This window comes from Megalobrama amblycephala, linkage group LG1 (assembly GCF_018812025.1).
Source record: "Megalobrama amblycephala isolate DHTTF-2021 linkage group LG1, ASM1881202v1, whole genome shotgun sequence".
In the NCBI taxonomy this organism is placed as follows: Eukaryota; Metazoa; Chordata; class Actinopteri; order Cypriniformes; family Xenocyprididae; genus Megalobrama; species Megalobrama amblycephala.
In genome coordinates, this window is record NC_063044.1 from 49784593 (window position 1) to 49800106 (window position 15514).

Genomic DNA, 15514 nt, shown 5'->3' on the forward strand with positions numbered 1-15514 from the left:
TGTGTCATGGGATAGCTGAATACTTATAGAAAAGAGCAGCATGAACATTTTGCAAAAGTGTTCAACAGAAGAAAGCAAGCCAAACACAACATGAGGGTGAGTAAATGGTATATTACATAGTTTATTATATTATAAGTGGTATTAATGGAAAACATAATAAAATGTTACTTGTTCTCATGCATATGTATATCTAAAGGATGTTTCTACCGTTAAAATGTGTTCCAGGCATCCACACTGAAGCAACAGGACCTCGTCTGAGCTCCTCACCCACCTCCCATCCTCTCTCTCTCTCTTTCTTAGTGAGTACAGCCCTGCCTTTAAGGGGAGGGTAAGATAAGAGTCCACATACAGACCCCTGAAATCCTCCTCAGAGCCACAGTCCCATAATCAACACCGCACAGACAGCTCGCGCGGGGCCGTGCACGCGCTGGACATTGATAAGAAAACTGCAAGACCAGGAGTTTTAATTTAACTTCCATTAATGTCGCTTTCATTAGGGGCAATGCAAAGACGAAGGGACCCTCGTGTACTACACATGGAGCATCTTGGATTGGAAAGACTTTTTTATATATAACTTTTCTATATATTTAATCAACGGTGATGTGGAGTTAATAGTGATATTTTGTACCAAACAAAGGGACCGCACGCGCACCACTTTATAGGCCTATTATAAAATACGTTTTTTATTTTAAAAAAAGAAAAAAAAAAAGTCCTGATAAAACATTTTGAATTACTTTTTTAAAATTGACATGACTGAACAGGTATTTTAGACGACCGTTTTCTCAGATAATATTAAGAGACGTCTTTATTGGACTGGAGCATGTAAATCAATGATTAAATAAACGCCATCTGAGGAATCCGGAATTTTGGTGCTTCGCCTGGAAGAAAAACTCTTCACTTTAATCCGCAAACTGCCTTTCAAAGGACTTCAAATGGGCCACTTGCTCCTCAGAAGAGAGACTCATTCTGCCGTGGAGGGCAATTTGAATGTTTGCGCACTGAGAGGAATGTCGAGCCTGCAGAGCCGCTGAGGGACTCGAACTGCTGCTTAATTAACCCGATATTTGCTCGCGAGTCGGAGTCCAGTGCTGAGCGTCTCGTGCGAGTCTCTCTAAATGCGCGCTGTCCCGCGGAGCCCCGCAGCGGCACGGCAGCAAGATGAGATCGCGGATCCCGCTACTTCTCGCGGTACTTGCGGCGGCGTGTCTGCGGTTTGGCAGTGCGGAGGTAAGAGTGACTCAATGGACATTAATGATTCTCAACTTCCTAACTGGGAAAGTTCATTGGTGCCTGATGCCCTTTTATAGGCCTAGTTCTTTAACAATACACATTAGTACGTTTTATTTTTTATCTGATAGAGTGGACAGGGACATTCAAATGAAATAATCTGTTATCATTTACTCCCCCTCATATTTTTATCCAAACTATTTTTTGGTTCTCCATAAGAGTTTATGGTGACAAGCCCCCAAAAAAGGACAAAAAACAGGCAAAAGTCTCAATACGCATATTCTTTTAGAGCCATATGATAGATTTGTTTTGGAAACAAGACAAAATTTAAGTTTTTTTTCCCCCCAGAAAATCTCCCCCTCTGCTGTAGCTCATTTTTAGTTTTATATAGCAACACATGTCAGAAGCAACAACTTGTATAAATGTAATTAAAATAGGCAAGATGCATCTGCATGTTTAGACCTGAATGTTGAAAATCTTCCCTTCACTGCAACTCTTCAATTTAATTCTCGATTTCAGATATTAGAACTGATGCATAGTTTGTTATGATCCATTAACCAATGGAAATTGGCATTTTTAATGATCTGATGTGACGTGTTGGCAGATGTATTTTAAATCTGAAGAATGAGGCAAATGATATTCTAGAGAATAATTTAAATGAACAGAATATTACACAAGAGTCTTATGGAATAGCCTACTTTTATTAAATTTTTTTTTTCTTTTGGACTTTTTGTAGTTTGACAGAGATCCCTTTATGGAAACATTCTTCCCAGTGCTTCAAAGCCTCTTTGAATATTATTACTGATACATGAACTTTGCTGTGTAACCGGTGGCAACCCACAACATCATAAACCACCCATGGAGAATCATATGAAGAATTCTCCATGGTTGATTCTATGAAATGAATCAGTGATCTGATGGCTGAAGGCCAGCTTGTAATCCTGATTGGTGCACCAAGGATTGTTGACATTTAGCACCCGAGATGTGCAGGTTCTAATGTGTTTGGCCTTCCTCTGACCATCGCAGTTGTGCTGCGTTAGGCACTCAATCAAAACCACCCCCCCAACTAACCCCACCCTCAAAAAACCGATAGGAAGTCATTTCTAAATCATGCACCTTTTCATGGAAGGATGTTCAAAATTGAATGCTTAAAATGTAATTCCTTATTTGAAGGGAAATGCATGATCAAAACTTATTTAAAAGCTGTGATTATGATCCCTCTCAACTTTAAGATGTGCTCTTCGGGAGTTCCCCTGAGTAACAACATTATTTTTCATCTCTTTATGATGTGTGATTTGGATGGAAAAATCCTGCTAGGTGAAAATTAGACAAGTACAACATATTCACTTGATTATATGTTTTCATTCACAGATAAAAATTAAAACCATACAGACATGCAGTATTATTTCTTGCAGCTACACAAACTGATGGCTGTGCATATTTGCATGTGTTATGATATGGGCATGTGTGTGTGTGTGTGTGTGAGAGAGCATTGTCAGCAGATGTGCAATTATGTATCATTACTCCCCAACATTGCCTGTGCATTCCACCACTCCTCCACAATCCCAGAATGCTCAGAGGTTGTAGTTCAGCACACGCCACCATCCCACACCAATTCATTGGTTTGTTTGGATGAGGCAACCTGCAAGTATCATCTTAACTGCCATTTTTTTTTTGTGATATTCTAATTTTTGCTTAAATGTAATAATGTTTATTTTATTTTGAAAATATTTCATTATTTATAATGTAATAAATAATATTTAATTAATGAATTATTTTTCTAATTAAGTCAAGTCTTCTCCATTAGGAAAGAAAAATACAAATTAATTCTCTTTAATATCTCAGATGCAATCATATCAAATATCAAATATCATATCACCTTTCTGAAGAGATCTCAATAATGTGTCAGATTTGACCAAAGTCAAACTAAAGTCAGAAATCTGAATATTAACTCAAATGTTTACCAAAATGTACTAAATTATCTCAACTTTTCTGTCTATTGTACATCAACAATTTTCTCATTTGTTTAGAAGAAATGTCTGAGATGAAGATGATACATAAATGAGAGCTCTTAAAGGGATAGTTCACCCAAAAATGAAAATTCTGTCATCATTTACTCACCCTCAAGCTGGTCCAAACCTGTATAAATTTCTTTGTTCTGTTGAAGACAAAGAAAGATATTTTGATGAACGTTTGTAACCAGGCCACTTTGGGGCACCATTGACTTCCATAGTAGGAAAAAAACTACTATGGAAGTCAATGGTGCCCCAAAACTGTTCAGTTTAACACATTCTTCAAAATATCTTCCTTTGTGTTCAACAGAACAAAGAAATTTATACAGGTTTGGAACAACTTGAGGGTGAGTAAATAATGATATAATTTTCATTTTTGGGTGAACTATCCCTTTAAGTCTCCTGAGCTTTGCAACCTCTGCAAACAAACATTTCCTCTTATTCTATTCTATTCTATTCTATTCTATTCTATTCTATTCTATTCTATTCTATTCTATTCTATTCTATTCTATTCGTGTGTGTGGTCTTTTTGTGTGCCATCTGGAGTCTGTATGTGTATTTTTTTGTCCAAGTGTGATGCTATATATTTACATTGGGTAGTCATAAAGCAATTTAGTGTGCTTGTGTGATGTATTACAAATGTCTATGAATCAAATAGGTGTGAATTAGTGTGTGTTAAGGTGTATGTAAAGACTTTTACAGTTTTACAAAAGATTTTCAGTTTCAAATGAATGCTGTTTTCACTTGGTCTTTCTTTTCTTCAAAGAATCCTGAAGAAATATATCACAGTTTCCACAAAAATATGATCAATTTCAACATTGATAAAATCAGCTTTACCATCACGGGAATAAATTACATTTGAAATTATATATAAGAATAGAAAACTTTTTTAAATGTATAATAATATTTCACAATATTACTGTATTTTTAAGTCTTCATTCGAAGACATTTTACAAAGTCTTACCAACCCCAAACTTTTAAGGCAGCGGCTATTTGCACTAAGTAAAAATATGCTATTTACACCATGTAAAATGATCAGTTCTTTGCAATAAGAGTAAATAGTAATTAGATGCTATCTATACTTTATATTGGCAGATATTATTTGCACCTCAGTATTTTTGCACATTAACTGGATGCAATAATATCATAGAGTGTAAATGATTATATTTATTAGAATTATTAAATTGATGCTGCCTTATTAGGAGAATAAAACCCCTCCCTACACCTTCCCCTACCCAATAAACACTTAATATTATTAAACACTGTTAGACATTGGTGGGCGGAGCTAGTGTAAATAGTGTTTGCCAACAAGGGACGCTATTAGCACTTAGTGTAAATAGACACTCCGAACTTGGCAATGCTAGTGTTGCGTTTTCATTCTATCCATCAGTGCCGTGATGAGTTCAGTATCAAGAAATCACTGTGACAACGTTTTATCGACGTCCAAATCTTTACCTGCTTATTTATGTCCTGCTGTGCACTATAGATCTGAATTGAAATCATGCTGTGGTGTTGGCAGAAGTTCATGCATGCACAACCGGATGATAGAGCGCTTGAGAATGTGAGAAGAAATTAAAGATGGAAAACTGATGATTCACAAGATTTATGCATTTGGACAAAACAGGATCACTGAGCTTCTCAAAGCTCCCAAGAGTATAAAATTCACCAGTGATTCACCATGCATCCATTTCTGTTGAATTATAAGTGCATACCGCAAGAGGTGCGGCAAATTTAGAATGTTTCTTAACATTTGGCACGCTTGTATTCCTGCATTTGTTCTGCCCATGCGAAACTGTCTGAATCACCAGCCAGTAATGTGACTGATTTCCCTTATCACGCCAATAACTGAAATACTCCATCCTTCCGGTAGCCTCCCTCATCCATCTCTCTCTTTCTCCTCCTCAAACTCACCTTTTCTCCATCTCTCCATCCCCCACTTCCTCTCTGCACTCTTTCCTGTGTCCTGCATAAATGCTGCCAGATGAGACAGATGAGACGAGGGTCAGTGGCCCCTGTCTGGACATGCTATGAACAGGGCTATTGTGTCCCCAAGACCTGCACTGACACCCTGAGACAAACCAGCATCCATAATGTTCTGTCTCACACACTCAAACACACACACACCACATTCATATTATTTTATATATGCTCTCTTTGGAATACTTGAATCTGATGGGTCATTCAGAATTGTATGCTCAAATGTTGATATAATCGACTCTAATTGCATTTAACTGACTTAGCTATTAACAAAATTATATTGTTTTATTGTTATTTTGTTAAGATATTTTAAAACTGTATTTCATATTTTGTATAATTATCCATATGTATATATTTCAATTAAACTATTAGTTAATGTTGCATGTACATTTATTTATTTTGTATATATCAAAGGGGATAACAAAAGTCCATAGGTCATAATGACAATTTCTGGGTTAATCGCAAGTTTGGCTGACTGACGGTCATTTATATTTCTATTTAAATATATTTTAAAAAGTAATGTATTCCTGTGATGGTAAAGCTGCATCATTTCTCCAGTCTTCAGTGTCACATGATCCTTCAGAAATCATTCTAATATGATGATTTGATGATCAAAAAACATTTATTATTATTATCAATGTTGAAAACATAATATTTTGTGGAAACCGTGATACATTATTTTTAGGATTCTTTGATGAATCAAAGAACACCAAATAGGACTTTTTGATAACAATTTTTTTTTCTCTCACTTTTGATCAATTTAATAGAACTTTTGCAGAATGAAAGAATTATTTTTTTTTAAAAAAAATCTTACTGATTCTAAACTTTTGAATGTTAGTGTAACTGCTGATTATTTCTAACGAATCAGTTCCTTTTCCTCTCTCTTCTAGGCCGATCCTCTCCCGGCCGCTGTGGTTGAGTTGGTGAAGGGTGGATCTGTATCTTCTATTCAGGACCTGCAGTTTCTACTGTTCTCTGAATCCATAGGTAAAGAATTGGAAATCTCACAGAGATTGCTCGAGCCTCTATTTTCTGTTATTGAACTTCTTTTTATATTTGTTTCTAAGCCTATGGGTTTAGTGACTCTCTTGACACTGTAGTGACCTTTACTGTAGTCGTCAAATGTATTTGCTGTTTTAGAGGTGCATGCTTTTTAATATGTAGCTAATTTGAAGTGTTTTTTGATGAAGTTTCAAAATACTTCTGACTTTCCTGGAGGCAATTATTGCCCTTTAATAGAAGTGTTAATTATGACTCTGGGCAACAACACCCCAGTATCACACACTAAATATAGAATGCATCTTGAATACTTATTAAAAAGCACCTTTTTGTCTTTGACTTTGAACCGTATGTTGTCCTCATTTAGATTTAAGGCATTCAGACACTCTTATCCAGAGTTACTTAAGTGCTTTCGCTTCATGTGACAAAAGAGCCCATCCAAAACCATTAAAAAAAACCTTAACCAATGTGTGGTATGATGTGCCAGTCCTCTTCATCCCTAGAAAATAGAAACAAGCTGAAAGGGTCTGCCATTAAATGAGTTCATGCATATTCACCACTAATTTGCTACCTGTTCATGTTTGAAAGTTGCTGTTATTTTGTTCTCCAGAGGTTGAGCCAGACATTCATCATGAAAACGACACCAGCAACCGTCTGCCACGGAGTCTTCTGGGTTAGTACTTTGCTCTTCTTGCTTGTTGCTGTATCATCATGTTTTATTCTCCTTTATGTTGTCGTTATTTGTTAAATATTCTAAACCTATATTTTATTATATTATATTATTTAGTGGTTTAATTCTTATGAACTATTATATTGATTTATTTTGTGTCAGTGTATAACATGCGCTTTTCAATAATGCTCATCACAACAAGTCAGCAAATCTCTCTGTCATTCATCATCATTATTACAAGACAGAGCCATACACAGAGTTTTATCAATGCCGAGGTCTCATAATGTCAATGTCAACTTTTAATATTAATTATTAGCACCATTACAGTTAAAGATTGTTGACCAAGGTGCTGGACAATATATCAAAGACCATCAAAATTAAAACCATACAACAAAGCAGATTACAAACACAGACAACAAATCAGCTACGATTAAAAGCCAGAGAAAACAGATGTGTTTTGAGTTTTACTTTGTTTTAGCAACACTTCTGCGGTGAATTGAAAGCCATGCAAAGAAATTAAAATTGGAGTAATGTGCTCTCCATTGGATTACCCTTTCAAAGTCCTTAAAAGGCAGAAATTATTTTACCTAAGCTAGGACTTGAAGACTTGAAGATGAAAAAATGGTATATGTTTGTCAAATTTAAGAGCACTACCAAAGTTTAAACAAGGTGTGCTAACAGCTTCTGAAGATTCAAAAACTATAATCTCAGTTTTGGCTTTATTGAGGTGGAGAAAATTTAAGGACATTTGGGCCTTTACATCAGTTAGACAAGCCAAAAGAGTATTCAAACCCCTCTTGTTAGATCCCAGCGGCAGATAGATTTGGATATTGTCAGCATGACAATATAAAGAGATACCATTTTTTTAAAATCGACACCAAAGGAACCATATACAAGGAGAACAATATGGGAACAACCTTGAGGAACACCATAAGTAAAGGAAGCTGCACCTGAAGAGAATTCACCAATTCTAACAGAAATTGAATGCTTCTATTATTAAAGCTGCCATAGAATGTCCATTTCACAAGATGTAATATAAGTCTAAGGTGAATGTGTCTGTGAAGTTTCAGCTCAAAATACCCCATAGATTTTTTTATTATACCATGTTTTAACTGCCTATTTTATTTATTAAAAATGCGCTTATTTGGTGTGTGTACACCTTTAAATGCTCGTGCTCCCCGCCCCCAAGATCGCGACTCCATTAAACATTGCATAAATAATACCGAAGTTCACACAGCTAATATAACTCTCAAAATAGATCTTTACAAACTGTTTGTGAAGGAGCATATCAGATCACGCAAGTATAGCATGTATTTTGTGTATGTTTGTTAAAATTTGATTCTGTGCTGCAAGGCTAATGGGGCTAAAGCTACACACTGTTGGAGAAACTCAATAAGAATGAAGATGCGTTTATGAATTATACAGACTGCAAACGTTTTCGGGTTAAAAATGAAAATAACGACATGGCTCTGGTCTCCGTGAATACAGTAAGAAACGATGGTAACTTTAACCACATTTAACAGTACTTTAGCAACATGCTAACGAAACATTTAGAAAGACAATTTACAAATATCACTAAATATATCATGATATCGTGGATCATGAACAGTTATTATCGCTCCATCTGCCATTTTCGCTATTGTTCTTGCTTGCTTGCTTGCTTCACAATACCTGAAGAACTTCTGATGATTCGGCTGTGCAGCTCCACAACATTAATACTGCCTTGCTTTGAACATGGGCTGGCATATGCAAATTTTGGGGGCGTAAATAATAATGATCCCAACTGGTACGTAACAGTCGGTGTTATGTTGGGATTCGCCCTTTTTTCCGTGGTGTTTTCACACACGAGATTTACATAAGAAGGAGGAAACAATGGTGTTTGAGGCTCACTGTATGTCATTTCCATGTACTGAACTCTTGTTATTCAACTATGCAGAGGTAAATTCAATGTTCAATTCTATGGCACCTTTAAAATAAGATTGAAACCATTTACTGCAAGAACATTTTCCCGAATGCCCACACAGTGCTCCAAACGTGAGATGAAAACATGGTCAGTTGTGTCAAACACTGCACTCAAATCTAACAGCGCTAACACAGCAGATTTGCCGGAATTAAGAGTATATTGTTTAGAACTTTTACCACTGCTCTTTCCTGGAGTGGTATTTTCTAAATCCTGATTGGAAAACTTAAAAAATCTTGTTTTCATCCAGAAAGCTCTGTAGTTTGTGAAACACTGTTTTCTCCAAGATTTTGGACATAAAAGAAAGGTTGGAGACTGGCCTAAAAATTTGTCAAAACTCTCACGTCTAAAATTGTCTGATTAAGATTCACTAGCTGTACCAGGTCAAAAGAGTCAAAAAGGCTCAAAAATTCTTTGGCTAAAGAATTTAGCTGTACGTTGAAATCCCCAAGAATAAAACGTCTGTCAAAACTGGGAATGATTCCCTTTAAAAAAGTCTGAAAAGAGGGGTTTGGGGCTTGAGATTAAGAGGCCCTTGACGACAAGCGCCTGTAAAAATCGAGTCTTATACGTTTTCCATGTAGTTCATTTTTGTCTGTGTGTTTCTGTGTTTGTCTGCAGATGCTCAGCCGGCTCAGCAAGCCATCTGTAAGATCAGGACTGAGGTCATCGAGGTCACCCGCTCCATGTTGGACCGTAGCAATGCAAATTTCCTGTTGTGGCCTCCGTGCGTGGAGGTGCAGAGGTGTTCAGGCTGCTGTAACACCAAGACCCTGCAGTGTGTTCCTGTACTCACACACACAAGATACCTACAGGTTCACACACACACTCTTTTCAAGTGCGTACTTACTAGGGGTGTAACAATACACTCATGTCACAATTTGGTTTGATACTGTTGGTTCTGTTACCCTCACATGTTTGAACAAAGCCGAAATAGTAAAAAGGTACGTTTTTTATTATTATTATTGCATCTAAGATACACAGTTAAAGGATTAGTTCACTTTCAAATTAAATTTTCCTGATGATGTACTCACCCCCATGTCATCCAAGATGTTCATGTCTTTCTTTCTTCAGTCGAAAAGAAGGTCAAAGGTCGGTTTTGAAGGTCAAAATTACAGTTTCAGTGCAGCTTCAAAGTGTTTTACATGATCCCAGACGAGAAATAAGAGTCTTATCTAGAGAAAAACATTGGCCATTTTCTAAAAATAAATTAAATTTTTATATGGCTTAACAATAAATGCTCATCTTGAACTAGCTCTCTTCTTCTTCTTCTTCTTCTTCTTCTTCTTCTTCTTCTTCTTCTCTATTTGAATTCCAGCAGTGTAGACACTGCTAAGTGTATTACTGCCCTCCACAGGTCAAAGTTTGAAGTAATTGTTATATACTTGCACTAGCATATTGTATATGATAATTTAGTTCAAACTTTGACCTGTGGAGGGCAGTAATACACTTAGCAGCATCTACACTGCTGGAATTCAAATAGAGAAGAAGAAGAAGAGAGCTAGTTCAAGATGAGCATTTATGGTTAAAATGTATACAATTTTAATTTTGTTTTTAGAAAATGAGTGATGGTTTCGCTAGATAAGACCCTTATTCCTCGTCTGGGATCGTGTAGAATGCTTTGAAGCTGCACTGAAACTATAATTTTGACCTTCAACAGTTTGGTACCCATTGAAGTCCACTATAAGGAGAAAAATCCTGGAATCTTTTCATTAAAAACCTTAATTTCTTTTCGACTGAAGAAAGAAAGACATGAACATCTTGGATGACATGGGGGTGAGTAAATGATCAGGAAATTTTAATTTTAATTTTAATTTAACAAAAAGTACTGTTCATTAAAATGACTTTGTATTACATCAGAGTGTGGACTTGAAATGGTGAAACCAGAATAGGAAAATTCAAAATTCGCATAGCTAAAAATACAGAACTATTAGACAGATTGCACTCTGTCCCTAAATACATACATTTAAAAAGTTTTAAATATTGTATTTTATTTTTCATTTATTAATAATAATTAATAAACATGGAAGCTCAAAAGTGTGAACTTCTGGGTTTACCATATTGAATGCTAAATTTAAACTTTCATTCTGGGTAAACTAAATAGTTGCTATCCACAATACATACTGTATTGCGATATAATGTTGACACTGTATATTGTTACACCCCTAGTACTTACCATACATTCTCAGAAAAAAATGTATAAAAGCTGTCACTGGTGGTACCCTTTCAAAGATACTATTACTAATATGTACCATTTAGGTCCTACTAAATGTAGGTGCTAATATGCACCGTTTAAGGGGTAAACAATGTATAAAGGTGTACATTTTAAAAGGGTAATACCCCAATGAAAGCTTTTTTACCTTTTTATTTTGTGGGTGCATATGCACCATTTTCAGTTTCCTCTCCTCTTCATCCTCAGGTGATGAAGATACAGTACGTGAACAAGCGGCCGCTCTATGATAAGGCCGTCGTCTCCGTCATTGACCATGTAGAGTGCCGCTGTCAGCCGGCTCCTCGGCCTGCGCAGCGTCGGAAATCATCCGGCCAAAAACTGGATGCACGGGATCGTTCGGGGAAAACTCGACCTAAAGTTGAGCTCCATAGCAGGGATGAACTCAAACACAACCAGAGGTTAAGCCTGGATGACCTGTTCAGCCACAGCTGGCTGCCCAAAGAGAGGTTCTCTGAATCGGGAGCACCAGACACTTTCCATTTCGGCCATGATGGCTGGGATCGGAACGAGACTCAGTATGGAGGGGGCAAAGGTCATCATCGTCACCCTACAGACAGGAGGAGACACAGCAACACGAATGGCACGTCAACACAGGGAACGATGGCTCCACTGCCGAATCATACCGAGCAGGAAGAAACTATTTCGTCACTGCACAATGTTACTCAGTTCGAATCACAGAGTAATGCCAACCAAAGTACAACCAATCAGACATCAGAATATAATATGGGTCCATTGGAATTAACCAATCAGACTTTTAAGCACCAGTCAAATCTCACACAAGAAATCGAAAAATTGCAAACAACCAATCAGACAGAGCAACTTGCTTTCAATGCCACAGAAACAGCAAGTCAGAATCTGGGAGATGTAGAGGAGAACGGTCAGAAAGTGAGAGGTGAGACCTCAGACGTAGAGGTGAAGGAGGAGGAGCGAGAGCAGAGACAAATGGACAGAAAGGCCAAGGAGCAGGAGATGGAAGACTTGCTGCTACAACACAAACTCCTAGAGGAGCAGAAACACAAACATCACCTCAAAATACAACAGACGAATAGACAGCCGGACGAGAAACTACAGCAGCTCCATCATAAACAACAACACACTTATACAACCACACAACGGACAGGTAAAATACCAAAACACAAAAACAAACAGATTTTTCCATTCATCCATGTTCTTCCACTGTTTGGTAGAAATTAGTCATAGTCAGCTGGACAATACAGTAGCACATTTGGCTTAAAGGATTAGTTCACTTCAGAATTAAAATTTACTGATAATTTACTCTCCCCCATGTCATCCAAGATGTTAATGTCTTTCTTCAGTCGAAAAGAAATTAAGGTTTTTGAGGAAAACTTTCCAGGATTTTTCTCCACATAGTGGACTTCAGTGGGGTTCAACGGGTTGAAGGTCCAAATTGCAGTTTCAGTGCAGCTTCAAAGGGCTTTAAACGATACCAGACGAGGAATAAGGGTCTTATCTAACGAAACGATCTGTCATTTTCTAAAAATAATAAAAAATTATATCCTTTTTAACCACAAATGCTCATCTTGCACTAGCTCTGCGATGCGCCACGCATTACGTAATCGTGTTGGAAAGGTCACGCGTGACATAGGTGGAAGTAATGCGGAAGTAAAACCATCTCATTTTCTCCTCCAACTTCAAAATCGTTTGTGGAGGGAAGAGCCTCAAAATCAAGAGCCGTGAGGGAACGGCGAGAGGCCGGTGACGCGAAAGATAATGAGCTCCACCTGCGAGGCGCACCAGCCTCGCACCGTTCCCTCGTGGCTCTCGCCCGCCCTGCTCGCCACATTGTTGTTTTACCTTTTTTTGTAAAGGCCATTTGACTTAATCTTTGCACGTTCGCTTTGTAAACATTTGCGCGGTACTTTCGCCTTCATCACGTATGACCTTTCCAACATGATTACATCATGCGTGGCGTTAGCATCGCAGAGCAGTGCAAAATGAGCATTTGTGCTTAAAAAGTATATAATTTTTTTTTTTTTAGAAAATTACCAAATGTTTTGCTAGATAAGACCCTTATTCCTCGGCTGTAGAGCCCTTTGAAGCTGCATTTAAACTGCAATTTGGACCTTCAATCCATTGGTGGCCGCTGAAGTCCACTATATGGAGAAAAATTCTAGGATGTTTTCCTCAAAATCCATTTTCAATTTCTTTTCGACTGAAGAAAGAAAGACATTAACATCTTGGATGACATGGGGGTGAGTAAATTATCAGGAAATTTGAATTCATAAGTGAACTAATCCTTTAAGAAAAGCTGGTGAGGTACGCTTTATTGGCTCTTCAGAGCAGAATAGATAGATGCCTATGAATATCTCAGTTGACTAAGAATATATTCTACCAGACTCCTACATACCACGAACAGAAAGTAACACTTGCATAACGCTGCATTTATGGATAGCATAAATCAAATGCAATACTTATTATTGTGCAGAATAAAAAGGCTAATTTTATTGGATTCAATACAACACAACAATACCGCACGACACTGCAAAATCAGAATATAATATAGATAGATTAAAAGTAGATTTTTCTTGTGCTGGAAACAGGAACTACATCTCCTCCTCTGCAACATCTCCCTGCACACAAACCTCACAGGCCACCTCCTCACCCCCCGAAAAGGAAGAGAAAACAACGTAATCGTATCAGCAAGTCTGCAATGAGAGCCCTTCTCATGTAACACAAACACAGGTGAGCTGCTCAGATTAGCAAAATACTAAAATAAAATAACACTTAATATATAGTCAAATGTTTAAGGGTAACAGCATTTAATGCAGTACTTTTTTCCCCCCATGCTCTCTCGCAGATAGATGTTCAGATGGAAGTCATTTCACCCATATGAGTTCTTATTTATGTAACCGGTGTGTCCAGGGACATTAAGAGTTGCGGCACTAATCACTTTTCGAAGAACATCTGCAACTCACCTCTCTCCTTCTCTGCTCAAAGTCATGAGGAAAGGGACAGTCCTGACACAGAAGATGCTTGCATGGAGTATTGTTGCAGGTTCTCTTGCACCTGCTGAAGATTCCCTGTGCTCCAGTTGGCTCTTTGAAAGGACATTCAGCCTTCTAGCTCCAAAAATCCTAGAAGTGGGACTTGAGAACCATGTAAACATGAAACATCTTTTGAACACTGATCAGACTAATAGTATTATGCTGGGTCAGTATGTAGTGGTAAACAGCTTGTTCAGCACAGAACTAGTAAAAGGTGGAAGAGAATAGCCTGAAAAAAAACTATATTTCCCATGATCCACTTACCTTAAGAGAGAACCAGTAGTTATATCTGTGCTACATCTTTTACCTTTCTTTTTGAATCACCCAAAAAAGCGGTTGCCGTTTTCAGTTCTGTTGTGGAATCAGTGGTGAAAATGAGGCTTGGATTTCATGAAGCATCATTTTTCCTCTGGTCAAGGATTTTCAAAAAGAAGTCTTTAAAAAAGCACACTATTTCCAGGGATGCACTCGAAACATGTTATTTTATGCCGTATTTCAAACTATGTGCTTTTACCTAAAACATACCGAGACAGAAAACGCTTGAACAACTTTGTATTTTAATATATTACCAGTCAAGTTGTTTGCAGTATCATTAGTTATTATTTAAGCGATTCTTAACACTGGAAATTCACACAGGATAAAGCAAGGGAATGCATTTCTGTCTCAATTAATTCCTCAGACCTCTAAGAGTGTAAAGGTGCTACGTTATAACACAAAGCAGTAAGAGTTTTATTCATTAATATTATTTATTCTTTTGTAAATCTGTTCTGTTCACAGCAGGCCCAGTGTTTCATCAAAGTCTTACAACACCAGAAGACCAAAATGTGGATTATTTTTTAGTATGTTCATGTACAGATGGTCTGTTTTGGATCTTTACTAAACCTTGCAGATTGTGCAGAATTTGCACTCTTTTTATATTAAGAATAAAATTTAAACACTAACCATTAAGGTGTAATACATGGTCTCATTAAGATTTTTTTTTAAATTTGTCATGTAATTTTAATATGATTTAATGTTGTAATCTTTTAAAAGGTTATTACCACTACCTTCAGTTAAGAAACAAATACAAAGCTATTTAGATCCTCACATGCACTTCATTTGTTGCACACAGTCTTTAACTCATTTGGCAGACACTTTTATTCGAAGCAGCGTGTTTCCTGGGAATCAAAGCCATGAACTTGGGGTTGTTAGCGCTATGCATACCAGTTAAGCTACATAAACTCGTTTTCAGCACAGCGCATTAATAATGGTGTGTTTTTCCTCTGTCAACCTGATAAAACTAGCTTATTCCCACCTCATTTGCCCAGAAAACTTCACTTCTGTACTTACAGTCTCTGCCAGCAGCATTTCATTTTCATTTTGGCTTGTTTATGATTGAATTTATCAGAGGGTTTTGATCCCATATTTGACACATTCTACAAACTTTCCCTA

General features: G+C 37.2%; 1 protein-coding gene across 2 annotated transcripts; it reads left to right on the plus strand.

Annotated features, from left to right (window-relative positions):
• The first annotated feature begins 347 nt into the window (after window positions 1–347).
• On the plus strand, window positions 348–15024 carry pdgfbb (platelet-derived growth factor beta polypeptide b). Of its 2 annotated transcripts, none has more exons than XM_048198522.1 (7): window positions 348–1227; window positions 6107–6203; window positions 6826–6888; window positions 9467–9660; window positions 11265–12198; window positions 13640–13781; window positions 13897–15024. In XM_048198522.1, the coding sequence occupies exons 1-6, from the start codon at window positions 1159–1161 to the stop codon at window positions 13768–13770; spliced, it is 1488 nt and encodes a 495-aa protein (XP_048054479.1). In that variant the 5' UTR covers window positions 348–1158; the 3' UTR covers window positions 13771–13781; window positions 13897–15024. The 2 variants fall into 2 exon arrangements, with proteins under 2 accessions (XP_048054479.1, XP_048054485.1); XM_048198528.1 differs by having other exon boundaries at window positions 13901–15024.
• Window positions 15025–15514: the final 490 nt, after the last annotated feature.

Bases quoted from the DNA above. Each gene is read 5' to 3' on its own strand.
- pdgfbb (XM_048198522.1), top strand. From the start codon at position 1,159: ATGAGATCGCGGATCCCGCTACTTCTCGCGGTACTTGCGGCGGCGTGT. The intron at 6,204-6,825 runs GTAAAGAATTGG...TTTGTTCTCCAG, and splicing joins ACTGTTCTCTGAATCCATAG to AGGTTGAGCCAGACATTCAT. The intron at 12,199-13,639 runs GTAAAATACCAA...TGCTGGAAACAG, and splicing joins TACAACCACACAACGGACAG to GAACTACATCTCCTCCTCTG.